Source organism: Alligator mississippiensis, chromosome 4 (assembly GCF_030867095.1).
Source record: "Alligator mississippiensis isolate rAllMis1 chromosome 4, rAllMis1, whole genome shotgun sequence".
NCBI classification, from domain to species: Eukaryota; Metazoa; Chordata; order Crocodylia; family Alligatoridae; genus Alligator; species Alligator mississippiensis.
Window position 1 is genome coordinate 116,822,370 of NC_081827.1, and position 23,438 is coordinate 116,845,807.

General features: G+C 47.1%; 1 protein-coding gene across 1 annotated transcript in view; it reads left to right on the top strand.

Moving 5' to 3' along the window:
• The first annotated feature begins 3,351 nt into the window (after positions 1 to 3,351).
• The window catches only part of WNT5B (Wnt family member 5B), a 90,360-nt gene continuing 70,273 nt past the window's right edge, over positions 3,352 to 23,438 (top strand). The window contains exon 1 of the mRNA XM_006258286.4: positions 3,352 to 3,482. Within this exon, the coding sequence (XP_006258348.2) occupies positions 3,477 to 3,482 (6 nt within the window). The 5' untranslated portion in view covers positions 3,352 to 3,476. The remainder of the gene's footprint in view (positions 3,483 to 23,438) is intronic.

Here is a 23,438-nt window from a genome sequence, read left to right on the forward strand (position 1 = left end):
CACAAACTAAGTCTATTCCATCTCGGAGGAAAGGCAGCAAGAGGGCACAGCAGCCCCCCTGGCTCTCCAGGGACCTAGCAGACCTCCTGAGGCTAAAAAGAAAGGCCTACAAAGGATGGAGGATGGGAGTCACCTCCAAGGAGGATTATTCTGCACTGGTCCGGTCCTGTAGGGAGCAGACCAGGAAAGCCAAGGCTGCAACTGAACTCCAGCTAGCTTTGAGCATCAAGGACAATAAAAAGTCCTTTTTCAGATATGTGGGGAGCCGGAGGAAAAGCAGGGGCAACGTTGGACCCCTGCTGAACCAGATGGGGCAACTGACAACTGACGCCCAGGAAAAAGCCAACCTATTAAATAGGTACTTTGCGTCGGTCTTTCATCAGCCCCATGGGACGCCTGTGCCTGCTACAGGGCCGGGAAGTCCGGGTGAGGGTGGTCCCCTGCCCTCCATTAATGCTGACTTCGTGAAGGAACATCTTGAGAAGCTGGATACCTTCAAGTCAGCCGGCCCTGACAATCTTCACCCCAGGGTACTCAAGGAGCTGGCGAGCATCATAGCCCAGCCTCTAGCGCGGATCTTTGAAAACTCTTGGCGCTCTGGTGTAGTGCCCGAAGACTGGAAGAAGGCCAATGTGGTGCCTATCTTCAAGAAAGGGAGGAAAGTGGATCCGGCTAACTATAGACCCATCAGCCTGACTTCTATCCCGGGGAAGATCTTTGAAAAGTTTATTAAAGAGGCCATCCTTAATGGACTGGCCGACGCCAACATCTTAAGGGATAGCCAGCACGGGTTTGTTGCGGGTAGGTCTTGCTTGACCAATCTCATTTCCTTCTACGACCAGGTGACCTATCACCTGGACAAGGGAGATGAGATTGATGTCATATATCTTGACTTCAAAAAAGCCTTCGATCTGGTGTCCCATGATCGTCTCTTGGAGAAACTGGCCAATTGTCGCCTTGGGTCCCCCACGATCCACTGGCTGGAAAATTGGCTCCGGGGTCGGACCCAGAGGGTAGTAATTGATGGAAGTCACTCATCGTGGTGTCCTGTGACCAGTGGGGTCCCCCAGGGCTCTGTCCTTGGACCCATACTGTTCAACATCTTCATTCACGATGTGGACACTGGAGTCAGAAGCGGACTGGCCAAGTTCGCCGATGACACCAAACTTTGGGGCAAAGCATCCACGCCAGAAGACAGGCGGGTGATCCAGGCTGACCTGGACAGGCTAAGCAAGTGGGCGGACAAGAATCTGATGGTGTTCAACGCCGATAAATGCAAGGTTCTCCACCTTGGGAAGAAAAACCCGCAGCATCCTTATAGGCTCGGCAGTGCTATGTTGGTTAGCACTATGGAAGAAAGAGACTTGGGGGTCATCATTGACCACAAGATGAACATGAGCCTGCAATGCGATGCTGCGGCTAGTAAAGCGACCAAAACGCTGGCTTGCATCCATAGATGCTTCTCAAGCAAATCCTGGGACGTCATTCTCCCCCTGTACTCGGCCTTAGTGAGGCCGCAGCTGGAGTACTGCGTCCAGTTTTGGGCTCCACAATTCAAAAAGGATGTGGAGAAGCTTGAGAGAGTCCAGAGAAGAGCCACGCGCATGATCAGGGGTCAGGGAAGCAGACCCTACGATGACAGGCTGAGAGCCCTGGGGCTCTTTAGCCTGGAAAAGCGCAGGCTCAGGGGTGATCTGATGGCCACCTACAAGTTTATCAAGGGTGATCACCAGTATCTAGGGGAACGTTTGTTCACCAGAGTGCCCCAAGGGATGACGAGGACGAATGGTCACAAACTACTACAAGATCGTTTCAGGCTGGACATAAGGAAGAATTTCTTTACTGTCCGAGCCCCCAAGGTCTGGAACAGCCTGCCGCCGGAGGTTGTTCAAGCGCCTTCATTGAACACCTTCAAGATGAAACTGGATGCTTATCTTGCTGGGATCCTATGACCCCAGCTGACGTCCTGCCCTTTGGGCGGGGGGCTGGACTCGATGATCTTCCGAGGTCCCTTCCAGCCCTAATGTCTATGAAATCTATGAAAAGTCACTGATGAAGATGTTGATCAGTGCGGGCCTGAGGACCAAGCCCTGGGAGACCCTACTGCCCACATCCCTCCAGGTTGAAAACAACCTGTCCACCACCACTCTCTGAGTGCAGCCCTCCAGCCAATTTGTGACCCATCTGACTGTATAGGCATTGACACCACAGTCACCTAATTTTTTATAAGAATGGGGTGAGAGACGGTGTTGAAGGCCTTCCTAAAGTCCTGAGCTCAGAGTAAAGACCAAATGTCAGGTTGCCAATGTCAAGATTTACACTCTCCCGTCTAGCAAGATCTGCATGTGTGACCACTACTGCTGATGTATGCTCTCAGCACCCGGTATCTTCTACCCCACAGGGCCATATGGCCTGGATTCACAATACCCACCCGGTGGTCCCAGCCTACTGAGTGCTGTTGTCAGGATGTGCACAACCCTCCAGGCTCAGGACACTTCCCTGCCTCCTGACACCCACCTCAGGTGCTGGGATCACACACACCCCCTACTCTAGCTAGGTCTGAAGCAGCAGGGCAGAGACAGTGAGGAAGTATGACTGCAGGGGAGAAGGTGCCGTGAGCCCCTGCACGGTCTCTGGTCTGCTGTACAGCTCGTGTACCTCACCCCATACTCTGCCCACCTGAGTACCGGGGTGCTCTGTGCTGAGAGGTCCTGCCCTCGGGGTGCCGGTGCCAGGAGGTGCCTGGCAGCCCTGGAAGTTACTCTGTGCCAGAGCAGGGGATGCTTGGGGCGGGAGTAACCCTTTCGTGGGCCTGCAACAAACTCGTGGGCTTCTACTTAATACTGTATATTTATATTCCTGTTTTTCACTCAAGAAGTATAACCTGCACAATAAGACACAAGCGGGCCCCTTCTTCACTTGGGCCCCAGGCTCGTAACCCGGCCCTGGGGACACCGGGAGGGGAGAGAGCCCGGCGCGGAGGGTGCTCCAGGGGGCGGCGGGGACATGCAGAGGCAAAGGCAGGGAACGGCCCTGGAGGGGTGGGGTGAATCCCCTCAGGACCCTGGAGAGCAGAGGGATCCCCTCGTGACCCCTGGCGGGGGAGGATCCTCTGTGACCCTGGGGAGCGGGGGGTGGGGGGGAAGCCCCTGATGCCCCCCGAGGTGGGGGCGCTCCCAGGGGTCCCCGGCGGCCCTGTGGAAGCGGCGCGGTCCCTCCGGGCAGGGCTGTCCCGCCGGCTCGGCGGCGCCTCCGCAGGCAGCGGGCCGGGGGCGGGCGCGGGCGCGGGGGCCGGGCGGGGCGGGGCGGGGCGGGGCGGAGGCTGCGGGAGGCGCCGGGAGGGACCCGCTCGCCGCGCTCCGGCCGCTGCACTCGCCGCCGCCAACTCCGGCCGAAAGTTGCCCCGCGCCGGACGGGCTCCGGCTCCAGCGTCAGCCCCGCGCCCCCAGCGCCGCGACACCTGCCCCGGGGCCGGGATGCAGGTAGGAGGCGGCGGGAAGGGCCGCTCCCCGCAGGGGCAGGCAAGGGCACACGTGCCAGCCCGGCCCCCCGCACCCCTCCCGCGGCCCTGCCTGCAGAGAGGCGTGGGGGGCCCGGGGCAGCCCGCCCGCCTGCGCCTGGGCACCTCTTGGCCCTCGCTCTGGCCCACTCCTTCTCTGGCCCCCAAGCCAGCCCCGCGTGGGCAAGTGGCTGGGTGGCTCAACTCCACCTGGCTTTGCGGCCCCCTGCATCCACCACGCTTCCCACGTGTGGGCACTCAGGTTCCCCCCCACGTCCATCCAGGGCCAGAGAGAGCTGGTGCAGGCACGGTTTTAACCGGGCACATAGTGGTGGGCCTGCCAACCCGCCTTCAACCTGCTCTTTCCTGCCTGGTGGGGCAGGTGCCCCCTCAGCCCTATCCGGCATGCATGTGTAGGGCTGCTGGCAGCGGCTTCTCCCTGGCGCTCTTCCTGGGCTCGTGCGTTGTCACACCTACGTGTACAAAGGCTCACTCTTTTGCACGCTTCCCTTCAGGCATATGCTCACCATCTGAACCTACTCGCAGGTTGTCAGCTGCACCGTTAGCTGCCTGGCACGTGTCTGTCCTCGGTCACACGCACACACACAGGTGACATTCGAAAAGGGGCATGAAATCATGTGCGTCTCCTTCAGAAAAGAGAAACTCAGACTCAGGTCTGACTGGAGCTCTGAAAAGTTGAATAAAGTGGCGGGTCGTGAGAGAGAAGGGGGAGTGAGAGTGCTCTCTTTTACAGCACTGCCCTGTTTGTGGGCAGACAGAGAGTTAGGGCTGGGCTGAAGGAATCCCGGTGGCATTTCTTTGCACCAACCTGTGTCAATATGCAGAATAAGTCTCCAAGTGTGGCAGCAGCTGGTGTAACTAGTCAGGTCTTTCTCCCTCTTTTAAAGAAATTAGCCAAGTACATGGAGGGAAAAGCATGAGGTCCAGCTGCCAATTCAGAGTCAGAGGCAGAGTTGGACAGGCAAGCTGGCCCCTCTCCATCTGTGGATTTCCTGTGCTCCCAGGCTCCTTTTCTCGCTTGTGTTTTTATGCCCAGGAGTGTCAGTGAGGGATTCCTCCCTGCTGGAAAGGAGTTCCCCTGCTGCCTTTTTTTTAGAGCTGTACTCTTTCTTCCTAGCTTTACACAGTTCCTGCATTCCCCCTTCTTTCTCAGATTGGACTCACGTGCTGTGTTAATAAATCATGAGAGGACATTTCCATTCTGAACTCCAATGTAGAGTACAATAGCTGAAAGGATACTACAGTCTCACTTATAACATTATTGCCAGTTTCAGATATTGAAAAATCTTTGGTTGGGCCCACAAAAACAGCAGACTGGCTTAAAAGTCATGAGTGTTTTTTAATGGGTTGGTTTGTGCCTTGTATGTATGCATGCATTTACTTATTTATATTTGAGACTTTAGGGTGCTCTCGAGTCATATTTTGAAACTCGTTTTCTCAAAAGACAGCAAAGAGGTGAAGTGATTATGGCGTCTAAGTGCTTCCATGAGAAAATATGGGGTACTTAATGGTCTCTTTAATTTATCACAGAAAGGCAAAAGGAGGATGTATGGTTGGAAGTAAAAGCTAGACTAACTCAAATGAGCAATGAGTCGCCCATTTTTTTGTAGCAGGGTGGTTAACCATTCAGACAAGCCACCAAGGGATGTGAAGGATTATCTCTCTCTTGATGCCTTCAGATTGAGACTGGATGCCTTTTAGGAAGATATGCTTTAGTCAAATGATAATTATTTGGCTTAGTACAGGGCTAATTTGGGTAGCAGTCTACAGACTCCCTCATATAGGAGGTGAAACTTAGTGAACCAATGGCTCCCTTCTAGCCTTTAGTCTGTAAAGCTTATACGGATTTTCCATGTGAAGCAAGGAGAGGCAGTGGTGTTGAGGGAAGTAGATTGTCACTATTTAGCACATATTTCACAAAGTAACTGTTCTCTCAGGTATTTCATGTTCAAGCATTACCTTTTATCCCAGATTGCTTTACATGCTAAAGCTGATACATGTTACAAACTATATATGTGTCAAGCTCACATCACTCATTTGCAGCAGCAATAAAATGTGGCACGTTTTTTAAGGTGCTCACAGCACTGCTATGTTGACTACTGAAGGTCAGGAAGTAAAATAGTCCATATCCAGTTGAAGTTGCAAGGAAATTTAAGTTGAGAGAGTCTAGTTTTACTGTAGCTGGAATTTGGCTAAAACAGCAAGAATTTGAATTCTTGCTTTTACAAAAAGTACTACAAGCAGCCAAGCTTCTGGTTTTACATATCATCATCTGAAGGGGCTTAATACCACGTTGGGGTACTGCTTCTGAATTATGAGGTGGAAGGAAGAGCTCCACCTACTGATTTGCCAACATAATTTCCTGGCTCTCCTACCTTCCCTGCAGCAGTCTCCCATCCTAACTTTGTCCTGGTATGCCATAGTCCTTCAGCTGTCTTCAGCCCATGCTTTCACACATGCTCTCATGAGTAGCCATTCCTTCAGGAGAAAACCCTGTACAGGGGATAGATGTAGAAGGAGTAACAGGGAAGAAATGCCCAGTTTGTTAGTCTTTCTACCCCTGCCATCCTGTAGGATGCTGTGGGCTGCAGCTTCTGCCCCCTCTGTGGTTTTGTTGTGGGTGCTCCTGTCAGTACCTGGCAAGAGCAGATGGCTAGGTCTGTGTGTACACGATCCCTGCCACCGCATATGTTTACCTGTCTAAATTTAACTCCCCAGCCACTCTCATCTATCTATCCCAGGCCGACCTGTTCTTTTGCGGCTGAGCTGTGGGTCTGGCTCTTGCACCAGCATTTCCTGGCTGCTTTGAGTTCGTGGTTTGCTGCCCAATCCTTCTCTCCAGCAGGCGTACATTAGACATGTGTTCTCTCTAGGACTTTAGGAAGCTGCATCTCTCTCTTCCTAGGTTTTATTTTTAAACCTGGTGGTACAGAGAGGAACCTTAACAGCTCTTGGGTTCCCTGGTCCCTCATCTCCAATTGTTTATTGCCTCTGAATAGACCCAACGCAGCAAGTTTCAGAAAATCTCCTGTCTGCCAGTTACAATCCACAGTAGTTTATGCTCGAACTCTGATCGTTCCCAAACAGAGACCAGGCATGCTGAGGGACCCCACGGCAATCCTTAAAGGCACAGTGTTTCTCTTTCAGGTTCAGTTAGAAACCAGAGATGGCTTCGGCAGATATTTCCCACTGTATGCCTCTTTCTCTTTCCACGTTGTTTGGAATTGATTTCCTCTGAGTTCACTGTAGTTTTTAATTTGCTTCAGAAAATCCTTACATACACCTCAGCTTTTAAAAAGCAGAGGAGAGAGGAGTGAAGCCGAGAAGAGGAGGAATTCATGGTTCTCTGTTGGGTTGAAGAGCATGAATTTGCTTTAAAATGTTAGTTCAGAGGCTGGCCCAACCCTGCAGGCCTTATTCAGCTGGCCAAAGGCTTCAGGATCAAACTAGTAGTGCCCTACATAACATGGCAGGAGACAGCTGGCTGATCTCTGCCTTTCTGGGCATGCCTGGTTGTCATATATTAATACTGTGGTCTACCACATGAGAGAACAGTTTGAATCTTGGCTGGGGCTATTGCTCTTTGAGCTAACCCGGTGGCCTCGTGGTTAATGCTGTTGTGTTTGGAGTAATGGTAATTAAGGTCAAAGTTTGAAGAAGTGACTGGTATTTTGGGTGCCTCTGCTTTCGGGCTGTTCAACTGGAGACACTTTAAATGGTCCTGATGTTCAGAGGGTGGATGCTCATTGCTTACTGAAAATTAAGCTGTTTTAAGTCATCTGAAGGTTATTTACTCAAAAACACTAGTTGCTTTCAAAAACCTTAGCCTAAGAATCCAGAGCAGGAGTAGAAAACCTGCATTTATTGAAAGACTAATTCAGTTACACAAGCAAGAAGAGCAGGGGAAAAAACCAATTCAGACCCTAAACTCAAAAAATGCTGATCACATGACCTTTCAGGATTGACATTCAGTTAGGATAATCTATTTTAGGTTTATCAGTGATCTGTGACCAGACACTCGCACATAGTGTGACTGCGCAGTAGTGTGGTAGTTAAAAACTGTGCTAATAGCCTACTGTGTAGTGTTATTAGCCTAGTGCACAGTAAGCATCACAAAATAACTATGTGCTGGCACTACAGTGCAGTAGCTCTAGTTATTGCACATTTAGTTAGCACTTTATTAAGCAAGTGCTAAATTAAATGCTCAGTATCTAAAGCACATAGCCGAATGTAGAGATGCGCCCACTAGGGAGGGGACTGGCTATGGGAGGTAGGATGTTTGAATCTTTAACAAAGACATCTTTTTCCCAAAGTGATCTAGTTATTAGAGGTAAAGAGTGTTTACACATTAGTTTTGGTTTGATTTAAGTAGTTAGAGGAAAAATATCTTCCTCTCTTAATTCCTAAACTTTTAGTTTCTTGCCTGTTGTGATGCCATCCCCAGTAGTTCTCTTTTATGGTACCTTGAAGACGGACAAAATCCAGCTTTTGGGGACTTTCTTTTCTGGTTAGCCACACCTTTCAGCCCTCCTTTGTACAATCCCTAGAACAGTAAAAAAGAGCACAAGGCCAAATGTATCTCTCTCAGCAGGTCGCTTTTAAGAGCAAATCAATTGTTTTGTGGCTGTCATGTTTATGCTATGCCATGCTCTGAAACCTTGGTTTTCACTAAATATAGAAAGTGGCTACAATACAAAAAGCAAGCAAGATGGATCACTGTATAGTTTTATTTTAAAGAAGTAGTAAGTCCGGGAGGTTCCAGCTACACTGCCTGGCTGAAGGCTCCAGGCCTGGTGCAACATCACTTTTTTTTGTTGAGGGACATTTTCATTTGTGTGTCATTTGTTTGGAAAGATTTGAAATTCACCACTGCAGACTCCACACAGCCTTGGGTCTGAAATAAGGCTTTAAGGTCCATTATCAAGATGTAGCACAGTTGTACCATGTAAGCATTCAGGGAATTTCATTATTCCATGCTCTATAGCTAAGACTCCTTTATTTGAGCTTTAACACCTGTACTGATATACATATTAGCGCTGGTGCCAGATGTATGCATTAACCTTTTCTTTTCTTTTTCTTTAATGGGATGAATTCCTTTGGCATCAGTTATGTGTCCCCAGAAAACTGCATTTCCCTGACAAAATAACTTTCTTGATGGGGCTCTGTAATCTTTCAGTATCTTACTAAAGCACTGAAACAAGTTATCCAGAGAGATTGTGGAATCTCCATCTTTGGAGATTTTTAAGACCTGGGTAGACAAAGCCTTGGCTGGGATGAGATAGTTGGGGAGGGTCCTGCTTTGAGCAGGGGATGGGACTAGATGACCTCCTGAGGTCCCTTCCAACCCTTGTTTTCTATGACTATTCTATAACTCTGACACACAATGACCATTTCTGGTCCCTAATATGCAAGGAAAACCTTTTGCACACTAGTGAGCTCATATGAAAACCTGCTAGACTAATCCTGATCTAGTAAAGATAAGGCTTTAGATAACATGGACTATCTGAACCCAATTTTCCTTGAGTAGATACAGGTTAATGCTGTTAGCTCCAACCTCAACTACAAAACTCCTAAAATAGAGCTAAAGGTGTTACTCTAGATTAGTGGCATCAAAGATTCTGCCCGTACGCCACATCTGGCCTGCGGAGTCCCATCACCTTGTCCCTTGTGCTGCCCGTGGGTCTGGAGTTGACACATGTAGCATGTGGGGTATGCTGGATCAGCCCTTTGTGTAAGACCCAAGGCGCATGCCATGCTGGGCACCAGCTGGGACCCACACTGGACATGGTTCCTGCCTCAGCCAGTCTGAGCACATGTTGTATGCAGCACCAGTGCTGGCTGGTCTGTGGCCATGCTGCATTCACCCCGCTCCTGGCTATTCCAGAGCAGGCACCATGTGCAGCACAGGGCCTTCTTGCAGTAGATCTGGCATATGGGGGGTGGGGGGTGGACAAAGAAATAGCCTAATGGGCCTAATCCAGCCTACGGGGCCAGCAACACACCACTCAGGCCAGATGAGTTTGATCCCCCTGCCCTAGATGAATACTAGGAAGAGTAGTTGAATATAGGCTATACATTTAACGTGTATTAGTGAAACCTAATTCAGACCTATGAGTATTCTACCATAGACAAAGTTATAAGAAAATACTTCTAATGAACAAATGGTAAGGTCTTGTCACCGTCTGGTGAGCCTGTTTCAAGTCTAATTTGGTGAACTTTGCTTTTTATGCTGACAGAAGGGATCCCGCAAAAAGTGAATAAATGACCATCTATACCAGTGGTTCTCAGCAGGGTGTCAGGGCACTCTGTGCCCCGCCCAGTGCCTGGCGCTCCCTGGGGTCCAACCCATCTGCCAGACATTCCGGCCTTCACCTCACCTACAATCTCTGCCTATTGCTCTTATTGGCTTACTGAGGAAGTAGTCCCTGGAGGCCAGGAGAGTTCCCCTGGAGCTCCCAACTGTTGGCTCTGTCCTTGAGCTGCTAGGTCCACACAGTGCTGAGAGTCCCAGTGTTTCTCTAAAGCAGCACCCGTTCAGGCCTCCAGGCACTTGTTGGAGCTTCAGCCATCCTGGTCTTGGACCCTTTTCTTCTGGTTGAGCCCGTAGCCCACAATCAAGGACTTCAGCTCCCAGGCCTTGGCCCTAGCCTGCCTCTCTTGGCTTGTGCCCAGGCCCAGGCTCTAGCCCTTGCTCAGCTTGCACCCAGGTCTTGGCCCTCTCAGCCCTTTGGCAGGTCTCAACAGCCGGTGCCCAGCCACTCTGTTATGTGGTCTCCAATCCACCCCTACAGCCACAACTCAGTCCTCCAGTCAAACACAAACATAAAACACCAACCTAACCAGTGCTAACTCAAATACAAATGCCTCCAGGTCATTCAGTCTCTCTCCTGACTCCAATCTCCAGCCAGGTCTACTGAGAGCTCCTTGCCCTGCAGCAGACAGAGTCAGACTACCTACTCCATGACCACAGGCTAGGCTTGTATGCCCCAAACCCAGCCCCCTTCCGGTCATGTGACCTCATCCTCTGCTCTAATGGCTCAGGTGCTGATGATTCTGTCATCAACAGCCTGCCCTTTTGCAGCCCATGGCTCAGTTCTAGCAGCCCCTTTGCCCTTAGGCTCTCTGCAGCCTGCTTCTGGCTACACTTCCCGTTTCCTAGTAACAGAGGTAGGGGCTCCCTGTTACACAAGATAAACCCAGAGATTTCAAATAGGAATGCATAGCATTAAAACCATTCTGACCTGTTTATGTTCTTTACAACAAAGAGTTGCTCTAGTATGTTTCTGTAATAAAAAAAATGAGTGAAATTCAAGAGCTGGCATTTTCCACGGGGTGCCTTGAATCTAGAAAGGTTGAGAACCACTGATCTAACTAATGTGCCCTTCATTATCACAAAGCACTCTTCAAGCAAGTCTCTCATAGCCACAAATTCATACTCCACCATGGAGTTCAGGTACACACACAGAAAGCTTCAGCATGAGAGGGATCTGATGGATGATTTTTAGGATTCTTTGGACAACATTGCCTGCTTAGCAGGCCACTTCCAGCCCTGTGACCCTAGTACTAGGGAAGATTATCCCTTTATTTTCCAGCCTCTGAGTTACAGCTACAGGACGAGATTCTTACCCTACCTACAACTCCCTTGTCCTGGGTAAAGAGGATGGAGTGACATAAAGGAGCCTTAAAAGCTCTGTTCTGGCTGAAAGATGGTCCTCTCTAGTATGCACATGATAGAGAACAGCCTCACACATACCTGTCTAGGATGTCCTAGAGCCAGGATGGGCAATTATTTTGGGCACAGGGCTGCTTACTGAGTTTTGGCAAGCTGTCAAGGGCTACATGGGTAGCCCCACCCCTTGACAGGTCCCTGCCTCCTGGTTGCCATCCTGTGACTGGAAGCCCCACCCCTACCCCTGACCTTTGCCACCAGAAGTCCCACCCCTTGTCCCCTGGAAGTACTCCTTTCAGCAAGGGGCTTTGCCATCTTGGAACCAGAAAAATACCAAATTATATTCTAAAAAGTGAACATCTAAAACATTAATTGGATTTCAAAAAATATTTTTGTCATGGTTTACATGTGTTTACATAGTGGAGATAGAGGTGATTGTATATAATAGCTTAAAATGAAGTCTAACTCTTGTATATTGTGGTGGGTGTAGGTTTGTGGGGGGCTGTGGGTGTGTGGGGGAGGGTGTGGGTGTCTGTGGGGGGTGGATGGGTGTGGGTGTGGGGTGAGGGAGCATGTGGGCGTGTGTGTGGATATGTGGCCTGTGGGTGGGTATGGGATTTGTAAGGGGCTGTGTGTGGGATGAGTGTAGCTGAGGTGTGTGGGTGCGGAGGGCTGTGTGCATGGCAGTGAGAGGGGGGGTGTTGGTGTATGTGTATGGTGGGGTGTGCGTTGGAACTCACCCTATGAACAGATAAACATACAGTCCCTCCCTTGGGCCCTGTGCTCCCTGGTCCAGCAATGCAGCTGGAAGCCACATGGTACTGGAGCAGTGCTAGAGAAGGAAAGCAGGGAAATGGCTGGGGGTGGCCTGGGGCTGGGCTGCTGCGTCTTGCTGATGGCTCCCTCTGGGTCCTACTGCCCCAGGCTCCTATCATCTTAGACAGGCAGCCAGGAACAGATAAATATTTTCCAAATTTTTAGGGGCCCCATGGGCTGGATAGAATGACCTGGCAGACCGGATCCAGCCCACAGGCCATATTTTGCCCACCCCTGTGCTAGAGAGAGGCTAGGTACTAGAGGCCTGGAGCTGCTGGACACAGAGCAATAGAGATTCTGGCTACTGTTGCATCAGTAACATAGACTGCGAGGCTATCTGCACTAACACCAGTGGTGCTCAGCCTCTGGCCCATGGACCTTTGCGTCTGGTCCAGACCTTCCCCACAGGTCCAGAAATTTGGCAGCAGGGGAGTGGTGGCAGTTAACACCACCACCACTCCTAACACCAAATTTCCAAGCCCTGGAACCAGATAACATGGCCCTTCACCTAGGTACAGGGCTGCTAACCTGACCTGGTGCATGGAGCTGGACAGCAATGAACTGGTACATGAGACTTCCCCATGTACCAGTCTGTTTGAGCTCTGGTCTATGTACCAGAATGGGCCCACAGACCAGATCTGGCCCATGGACTGATCCTGCACCACTCATTTGGCCAGTGGAGTCCAAAGGTTGGGCACCACTGGCTTAGTCCCCCTGGTCTGTCTAAACTATGTCTGGACCCTCCTCAGTCCTCTAAACAGCCCAGGATTGGAGGTATAGAAAGGGAAGAAGGAAGCCAAACCTCCTCCTCACCTTCCCCCTTTGCCTCAGCTACTAGTTCTTACCCAGAGTATCTGCCAAATCACCTGCATTTGCTGCTTTAAAGGTACTGCTCTGTCATTATATCTTTTTAGAATGACTTCCTTTCAAACTATTGTTTTATTGCCTTTAACTAATGCTGTGTACAACTTGAATATGCAGGCACATTCAGTGGACAGTGACTCTTCTGCATTGATGTTATGGCCTACATCTCCACAAATAATCATTTAGCTTTTCCACCCAGTGTTTGTCCAATTGGGCAGAGCTATTTGCCTCTTTTATCTACGATGTTAAACTTACTATTTAAACCCAGCTGGGAGGTTTTTATGTACCTAAAGTCTTATTTTCCAGCTCTAAAGTTATTTTCTTTTAGGTCTTGAGAAAAAGGTCCTACCAAAGCGGTGACTAGGTGCTCTGACTTAGGCTACATTGCAAAGTCTGCCAGGCTCCAGCATGGCTCTGTTGGTTGGGGGCATGAAAAGATCACCCCTAACAGCAGATATAGCTATGCAGGCAGGACTCCAGGTGTGGACTTGTGCTGGCTGAACTTTGACTTTCAGGGAGCTGGTACAAGTCTAGCATAAGCTATGTTGTACTTTGGGCTCTTTTGTTAAAGCTATATAATGGTAGCACCCCTATAATGCAGGCAAGCTCTAAGCCCTCTTTATTGGGTAGCCCCATCCCATCCCCTTGCTTTGCTTGTGTCTTTAAATGATGAACTGTTCGTGGTAGCCTTCTTTGTTAGTGTTGTACCCAGCACAATGAACTCCTGATTCCAGTTAGGGCCTTGAAGTTCTACCGTTATATATACACACACACATACACACACACATATATGTATGTATGTATATATGGTAGGGAGGAGGGGTGTGTGTGTGTGTGTGTGTGTGTATATATATATATATATATGGGGAGTATATATATATAATATAATATTACAATGATGAATGCTTCGGAGTGAATCTGGGTAACATTTTATGACCTTAGAGAGACAATAGCAGTATTTTGTTCCTGGATGTTTTTTTGAAGTGTTCTTGAAAATGTTTTGAAATGTTCTTTGAAACCTATTGGCTTCACCTGCCTAATGCTGAAATTCCATATATTTGGCCATTCTCAAACAGCAAAACCAATAAGTATGAAGCTGGTCAAAGCTTTTCAAACTTAATTTTTTAACTAGACAGAGTGGTTTGACCTAAATTGTTCTGCATAAAGTTTCAGTGTCAATGATGATGATTTTTTTTTAATTTCCAGTGTGACATTTCAAAATGAAATTATTTGTTTCCAACTGACATTTCAACTTATATCATATTCAAATGTAAATTTTAACCTGAAACAAAATATTTCAACAGGAATTATTTCAAATCAATTTTTTGTGTAGAGTTCTGTTCCAGGATATTAGAAAGTTTAATTTCAGTCAACAATATCCACATTTGGTTTTGACTTTTCCAAATTAAAAAAAGATAAGTTCCTTATATGAAATAATCTGTTTTTTCTGACCTTTCATCTTGATTCTGGAGGAAAACAAATATTGAAATATTAGAATTTCCCCTAGAGCAGAGTTTCTATTCTCTAACTAGATCTGTAAAAGTCTGTTCTCATGGTTCTGCTGGCTGCCCATTACAACTATTTGTGTGAGGAAGATCCATAATTAATTGCAGGTTGTATCTGTTGTGTGTCCACACGCTTGGTCTGGAGAGGTAGAAGGAAGTAAATCTTCTTGCTCCATGTTGTGCTTGTAAATAAATATCCAGAATTCTTTCCCAAGGACTGATTTTTCTCCTCATGTCTATTTGGCCCTTCTTTCTGCTGCACAGCTTCCTAATTCATGCACCATCCACAAATCATATCTATATGATTCTTACAGTATAGCTATGAACTCTCTCATGAAATCTGGATGTTTTAAACCTCTGACAACTTGTTCAGCTGTTGTCTGTAGTCTTGGCTGCTATCCTGTATCTTTCAGCTAAGAAGATTTTTTTCCTTTCTCCTTAAACACTTTCATTCCTCCTTTGTCAGGAACCTTTTATCTTTTTTTGTGTCAGGCTCTAGGCCAGTTGTTTCTAAAATATTTTCAGGCACTCCCCATAATTGCTAACACTCTCTTCTGAGGCTGTGTTAAAGCATAGTAATCCAGACCAACCTGTGAACCAAGCATCTTTTTCTCTGTTAAGTTTTGCTTTGTTTTGTTCTCCTCCTCTTCTAAAATGTCTTTGATTTCATCTTCATTGCTAAGCTGTTGTGCCTGGAATAAGATAACTGAAAAATCTAGGGACCAGGCACACACACAGTTATATGTGAAATCAAATCATTTGCACAAGCATGAGACATGTTCTTGAAGGAAGAAAGATTATTTCTCAGAGAAATGCCCCTGTGTGTTTCTTTGGATGGGCTATTACAGACATTACAACATTGGAACAGTGATGAGGTAAGGGGAGATTGCAAATGTTTTTGATAATGTGAGCTACAATTAAAAAAAAATAACAGGGTAATTGTAATCATACACATCTATGTATGCTCCCTATGTTGTCTATGAAAATATAATAGCATTTTAACGTTTTAATGTAGAAACATTTGAAGCAAATAGACAGCATGGGTGGAGCTTGAATTTTAAAGTCATATTTGCATTAGAAACCTGGTTCAAAGAGTTGTACTATTCCATTCAGAGATGAGAAACCATAGCTTGTCACCTTTATGTATTCAGTCAAAAGTTACCACCCAGCTTAAATTTCAAATATATACTTGCAGCACCCTTCTTGCAGTCAGTCTGCAGACTGGGAAGCATTTGCAGAATCTTTCTGCAGAACAGTTTTGATTGTAAATTAAAGAAAACCAGATATTGATGTTGATGCATAAAAAGAGAGGGAAAGAGTCAAATTTAATCAAATTCTGCATTACAAATTATTACTAAGCTGTATTGTTTGAGAATCATAAAGCGGGGCATTGTCACCTAGCATTTTCTAATGCCTGATTAACTGTTGGTTTTGTGTTACATACACCAAAAGCTTCCTTGATGGAAGACCTGCTTCATTTCCCATCCCTTCTTAGTCTCTTGCTTTAGGGCTAGTTACATGATCAGGGGTCTGTAGGTCAGTTGGCATCACCAGGAGTTAGGAACTTAAAGGTGCAGATTTGTGGATTTAGCTAAGAAATAACTGAAAAGTACCTAAGCAGGTTAGTCACCTTAGAGAGAAATGTAACTTCCTTAGTTGTTTTTGTAAATCCTAATGGACACTTATCTGTGTCTTTAGGCTCATAAATATCTGTAATTCTTGCCCTTAGCCTCTGGCTCAGTTTCCTATCTGTGAAGTGGGGATCACAGCACTTCCCTACCTCATGAGGATATTGCAAGGATGAATACATCAACACATCTGAGTACCTGGACACACAATGTATTTACACTGGAGTAACTGTACTCTGTTTTATATACCAGTGTCACTTGCACCAGGAACCAGAGTGGACATGTGTGCTTCCAAGTAGCTGCTTGCAGTAGGTGCTACTTCGGTACTTTGCCACTAGGTGGCAAGGGAGCAGGTGACAGTCTGTTTTACTATAGCAAACAGCTGCCCTGGGATAGAAGCAGACACATAACAGTTGCACCAGTACAACTTGCACTTGCACTGGTGTAGCTCTAGTCCTGATTTTTCCTGGAGTAATTCTACACTGGACTAAAATATATTATACTGGGGTAGGGCTGTCAGTCCTGTGTCCGCTTCTTTTCCATATTGGTGTAAATATGCTGTGTCCAACCCACAAGTTGCCCAGCTCTTGTGGTAGTGGGGCCATGATATAGGTGCCATAGGTAGGAATATCTTAGTGCTGCTGCCCCCACCCCTCACTACTACTTTTTCAAAGCATGGGGGACTGCCGCATATATAGGAAACAATTTGTTGTACAGATAAATGTATAGTCACTGTTTTCCAGAGTCTGCTCATAAATTCTGGATGTATTGGTTGACCAGTAGGTGAAACTTTTTCTCATGGCTTAGTTTCTATATTTCTTAAAACAAAGCTAAATTAGCTTTTATAGAAGCTTTTTATATTATAAAAATTTTCCTATCAAATAACAGATGAAATGGATGATTTGCCCAGTCTCTTTTCTACACTGTGCCCCACACTGCTGCACACTGCACACTGGAAAGGCTACACCAAGCTAAATATATTTGCACTCTCCATAAAATACAGAATGAGATACCACATCGTTTGATGGCATTTACATAAGGTGGGAGCCACCTCTTATTTTCAGCCATGGGTTGGATGCTTTGGTTAGTCACCTCACCAGAATTCTTGAGTTCAGATCAGCAGCTTGTCCTTGAAGGAGGGAAGCAAACCCTACTTTTTAAATAAAAAAAAAACACACCCTAATTTTAGCTACAAAAATAAAAAGACACAGCTATATTTTTTTTCTTGTTCAACAACCAAATTTATGATTTGAGAGTTGTATTTGGATGTCACCTTAAAATGACAAAAATTTGGAGCTCACACATGATGGCTGATTGGGTACAGGAGTTGGTGTGGTGCTAGGTACTCTGGGGCAGCCTCCTGACCTATTTTGTCATGGCAGCAGACTGTCTCTGAGAATCTTTGGATTTCCTGTTGTATCGGGACACAGAAATTCCTAGATGCGAGCAATTCCTGAAGATGGCTAGAGCAGCGATGTGGTTTGTTGGCTAAAGATATTTAAAATGCACACTTCCTAGGCCTGATTCTGATCCCCGTTTCTCTGCTCCCTATCCTGGTAAAGCCCCTGCACTCTTAGCTAAAGGTGTATGTTTGTAGTCTCTGTTGACCTACCTTGTCTAGTTTTAACCTCACTAGCTTAAGGAACAATAAAGTGAAGATACAATGGCATGGGCTCCAGAGTGGGCAAGCTAGCTGGGGATTGTGGATACCATGCTAAAGTTTGCAATACTGCCTGTTCACTGCTTCTATCTGAGTTAGCTCAAGTACATGTGCTGCAGTCCCACTCTAACTGCAATGCAGAATTTCCCTTTGTTACTCCTGATTTCCTCTGTTGTCAGGGAGAAGGGAAGATTTTGGGGTTTCTGGTGGGAACACAAACAGTGTCTAGAACTGAAACTGTCCAATCTTAGTCTTAATTTATGTTGATGTGTAAATCAAGAGTGAAACTTTCCTGTTTGTCTTTATAGCCTGAACATTGGGTTCCTGGACGCCAGTGCAAGACTAGTAAGCATTTGCAGACCTCTTTGCTTTTATAGGGTGTGCTCGTGGAGCATCCTGTAAAGAGGAGTGCTGGTCCTGGGACATTGCTGTAATACACATAAGTACAAACTGAAATGTCCCTGGAAAGGTACACTTGTTGGAGTAGGAGACTGGGAGTTAGGATGCCTGGGTTCTGTTCCTAGCTCTGTGACCTTGGATAAGTCTATGTGCTTCATTTTCCTTGTCTGCAATGACTGCCTCATAAGGAGGTTGACAATGAATGTTTGTGAGGCACTGTAAAAAGTGCAGAGTATTATCACTGTCATCTAGCCCAGGGCTGTTTATTCTCTCTCTGGCATAATGGTGTTGTTGAGAGGAGAGGCTGTGATATTTTTCTTTAGCCCTTATCACAGGTTTTGGCTGCCCTGTCCTGCCCTCTCCACTATTGTTAGGGAGGCTGCAATTAAATCAGTGGTTTATAGCAGACATTATTATATAAGGGCAGCTTTGTATTCCTTTAAATATTGTGCCCTTTATTTCTAAATAATCATGCTTAGAATCTTACACCTCCAGAGTGAACAAAAGACTAATTAATCCTCCCAAGTAGGCATTAGCATGCCTGTTTCATAGAGGGAGAACTAAGGCATAGACAAGCCGAGTGACTTGCCCAAGGTCACCCAAGGAATCACTGGCAGAGGCAGGGTCCTATGGCTCCCGGTCCTCTAGTGTAATGTGCTCAGTGTAATGGGCATACACTTGAGGAGTAACATTCACTAGAATAGAAAAAGCAAGATTGTCTCCATGCATGGTATGCCAGCCAGACACCATTGTAAGGCAAAGAAGTCATGCCAGATGGCTAGCAGAGCCCTCTAGCTCTCTCTCTCCCTCTCCCCTATTACCATATAATTAAGCACTAGGGAACCAATATTGTCCCCATGGGAAGCAATCCTCATTAACATTATTCAGCGTTGTCCTGGCTGTGTCCATCAACCATTCTGCTATGATGGCAAATTGGAATCTTGGTGCCTGTTCTTTGAACTGTGCCCAGAGCAGCTGCTTTGCTTTGGATTCCAGCAGTGGAATATGAAATTGGCTGCTTCAGTCAGTACATCTGGCACAATGGACACATTATATAAAACCAGTGTGTGATAGTGCTGCACTTACATATTAACTTAGATGTCAAGGGGATGCTCTGTCCTGCCAGCTAAGTTGCTGGCATTTAAACTAGCCTGTATGAGGATAATTGCAGGCAGTGGAGCTAGATTGTGGGATTTGGGATTTAGATCACATTTTCAGTACATTAATAGTGAGTCGTGGGGAGAACCACAGCCTGGGATTTAAAAAAGAGGGAGAAGTAGTTGAACCACAGAGGATCATCTCTTGGGATTCTGACATCCTAAACTATTGTTTTTCACAGATCTCCCCTGGTGAGAGAATAAAGAGCACCGTCAAAGCAAACAGGCAGTGTGGGCAGGAAAACTTGACTGATCTATGCCAGGTCTTTCATCCTGATGCCCACTGGAGATATGCATAAAAAGCCCAAGATAGATCCTTGGAAAGCACTACAGTACTCACTTCCATTCCTGCAGGGGCTTGTCAGTGCCCCAGAGGGTGCCTCAAGTATAGAGGACTGCCTTTTAGGGAGCCCACTTTAGCAACAGTGCTCATTTGAGCTGTTGAAAGCATGAGCAACCATCAGAAAAGGAAGCAGAGAACTGGGACTGAAAAGGCCAGGAATAAATTGAAAAATGAGTGCTGCGGCAATGTAACTGGAGCACAGGTTAACAGACTACAAGAGGCATTACTATAGCATTTGTACTGCACTTAGATACTATGATGGTGAGAGAAGGATATTTCCCATATCTGTGTGTGTGTGTGTGTGTGTGTGAAACATCAAGAGAAATAGTTAGAACACACTGCTATTAATTCTTCCTTGTTCCCTACTCCTCCTGCTCTATTTCCTAAACTAGGTATTCATAGATTCGTAGATGTAGGGTCAGAAGGTACCTTGCAGATCTTCTAGTCTGACCCCCTGCCCTGGGCAAGAGAGAAAACTGGGCTCAAATGACCCCAGCTAGGTAATCGTCAAGCCTTCTCTTAAAGACCCCCAAAGTAGGAGCCAGCACGACTTCCCTTGGAAGTTGGTTACAGATCCTAGCTGCCCTGACTGTGAAGTAGTGCCTTCTAATGTCTGGTCTGAACCGACTCTCAAGCAACTTATGGCTGTTATTCCTTGTTACTCCGGGAGGCGCTCAGGTGAACAGGGTCTCTCCCATTCCCTGCTGGTCCCCCCTAGTAAGTTTATAGACAGCCACCAGGTCCCCTCTCGGTCTTCTCTTGTGAAGGCTGAACAGGTTCAGGTCCTGTAGCCTCTCCTCATAGGGTCTGGCCTGCTGTCTCCGGATCATGTGAGCAGCCCTCCTCTGGACCCTCTCAGTGCTGTCTGCCCTCCTGAAGTGCGGCACCCAGAACTGGACGCAGTACTCCAACTGTGGCCTGACCAGTGTCGTATAGAGGGGGAGGATCACCTCCTTGGCCCTGCTTCTGATGCATCTGTGGATGCACAACAAGGTGCAATTAGTCCTACTGACCGTGTCCCCACATTGGCGGCCCATATTCATCTTGGAATCGATAATGACTCCAAGATCTCTTTCTGTCACTGTGCTTTCAAGAAGAGAGTTCCCCAACCTGTAGGTATGCTGCTGGTTCTTACTGCCCAGGTGCAGCACCCTGCACTTGTCAGTATTGAAACCCATCCTATTCTTATTTTCCCACCCCTGTAACCTGTCCAGGTCCTTCTGTATCCTGCCTCTCCCTTCTAGCATGTCCACCTCACCCCAAATCTTGGTGTCGTCCACTAATTTAAACAAGGTGCTTTTCACCCCCTTGTCCAAGTTGTTAATAAAGAAATTGAACAGTGCGGGCCCAAGGACCAAGCCCTGGGGAACTCCACTGCTCACATCCTTCCAGGTCGAATATGACCCATCCATGACCACTCTCTGAGTGTGGCCCCTCAGCCAATTTGCTATCCATCTAACTGTGTAGGCATCAATGCCACAGTCACCTAGCTTTTTAATAAGAATGGGGTGGGAGACAGTGTCAAGGCCTTCTTGAAGTCCAGAAAGACTACATCCACTGCAACACCTGCGTCCAATGATTTTGTGACCTGATCATAGAAGGCAATCAGGTTGGTCTAACAGGACCTGCCTCTAATGAAACCATGCTGGTTACCCCTGGGCATCATCCCCGCTGCTGGCCCTTCACAGATGTGCTCCTTGATAATCTTCTCAAAGAGCTTCTCCAGGATTGAAGTAAGACTAACAGGCCTATAGTTGCCCAGGTCGTCCTTCCTCCCTTTTTTGAAGATGGGGACCACATTGGCCCTCTTCCAGTTATCTGGCATCTGGCCAGAGCACCACAAGTGCTCATAAAGCCATGCCAGGGGCCCTGTGATAACCCCTGCAAATTCCCTCAACACCCTGGGGTGGAGAGCATCTGTACCTGCTGATTTGAACATGTCCAGCCCCTCCAGAAGTTCTCTAACTTGGTCCTCCCTGACCCCAGGCCTGGCAGAGTCTCTCCTGAGTCTGTCCCGTATGGCTGAACTATGATAGGAAACCTCCAAAGAAAGCTCACAAACTGCAGGAAGGGATGTAGGAGATGTTCTTGTCCCTGTGTCAGCTAAACTAACATGCCAGCAGTGAGGTAGGCAGCACTGTACTGTTAAAGACACTGTCTTTCACTTGAGATATAAATCTATGGGTCTGATCTCTTATAATCATTAAAATTTCCATGGTGTTTTTCACAAAAGGAGCATCATATGCCATTTTAATGTAAGTTAAACATACAGGCAGTGAAAATGCCTGGGAGTATAGAATCATAGAATCATAGAAAATTAGGGTTGGAAGGGACCTCTGGAAGTCATCTAGTTCAACTCCCTGCTCAGAACCAAAGCTTTGTCTAGCTGGGTCTTGAAAACCTCCAAGGATGGAGATTCCACCACCTCTCTGGGTAACCTGTTCCAGTGTTTTACAACCATCCTAGTGAAAAAAAATCTTCCTAATATCTAACCTAAACTTCCTTTGTTGCGACTTGAGACCATGGCTCCTTGTTCTGTCATCTGCCACCACTGAGAAGAGTCTAGCTCCATCCTCTTTGGTACCCCCCTTCAGGTAGTTGAAGGCTGCTATTAAATCACCCCTCAATCTTCTCTTCTCCAAACTAAATAAGCCCAGTTGCCTCAGCCTTTCCTCAGAAGTCATGTGCCCCAGCCCTCTAACCATGTTTATGCTATCCACTGGACTCTCTCCAAGTTGTCCACATCCTTTCTGTAGTGGGGGCCCCAAAACTGAACACAGTACTTCAGATGTGGCCTCACCAGTGCTGAATAGAGGGGAATAATCACTTCCCTTGACCTACTGGAAACACACCTACCAATGCAGCCCAGTATGCCATTTGCCTTATTCACAACAAGGGCACACTGTTGGTTCATATTCAGCTTATTGTCCACCGTAACTCCCAGGTCCTTTTCTGCAGAGCTGCTGTTTAGCCAGTCAGCACCCAGCCTGTTCCAGTGCATGGGATTGTTCCATCTTAAGTGCAGGACTTTACACTTTTCCTTGTTGAACCTCATGCGATTTCTTTTGGCCCAATCCTCCAATTTGCCTATGTCATTCAGAATCCTAGCCCTACCCTCCAGCACATCTACTACTCACCCCAGCTTGGTGTCATCTGCAAACTTGCTGAGGGCACACTCTATGCCATCTTCCAGTTCGTTGATGTAGACATTGAACAAAACTAGCCGCAGCACTGACCTTGATACTTGATACTGGCTGCCAACTAGCCATTGGGCTGTTGACTACTGGTCTTTAAGTCCAATGCTCACCAGTTTTCTATCCACCTTACCGTACATTCATCCAGCCCATACTTCCTTAGCTTACCTGTGAGAATGCTGTTGGAGACCATACCAAAAGCCTTGCTAAAATCAAGGTACACCACATCCACTGGTCTCCCCACATCCACAGAGCCAGTCATCTCATCATAGAAGGGAATCAGGTTGGTCAGGCATGACTTACCCTTGGTGAATCCATGCTGATTGTTCTTAATCATCTTTTTCTCCTCCAACTGCTTAGAAATGGATTCCTTGAGGATCTGCTCCATGATTTTTCCAGGAACTGGGGTGAGGCTGACTAAATCTATAGCTTCCTGGATCCTCCTTTTTCCCTTTCTTAAATGTGTACACTATGTTTGCCCTTTTCTAATCATCCAGGACCACTGTTGATCACCATGAGTTTTCAAAGATGATGGCCGGTGGCTCTGCAGTCAGATCAGCCAGCTCCCTCAGCACCCTCAGATGCATCCCATCCAGACCCATGGACTTGTACACATCCAGCTTTTCTAAATAGTCTCTAACTTGTTTTTTCACCGCTGAAGGCTTCTCACCTCCTCCCCAAAC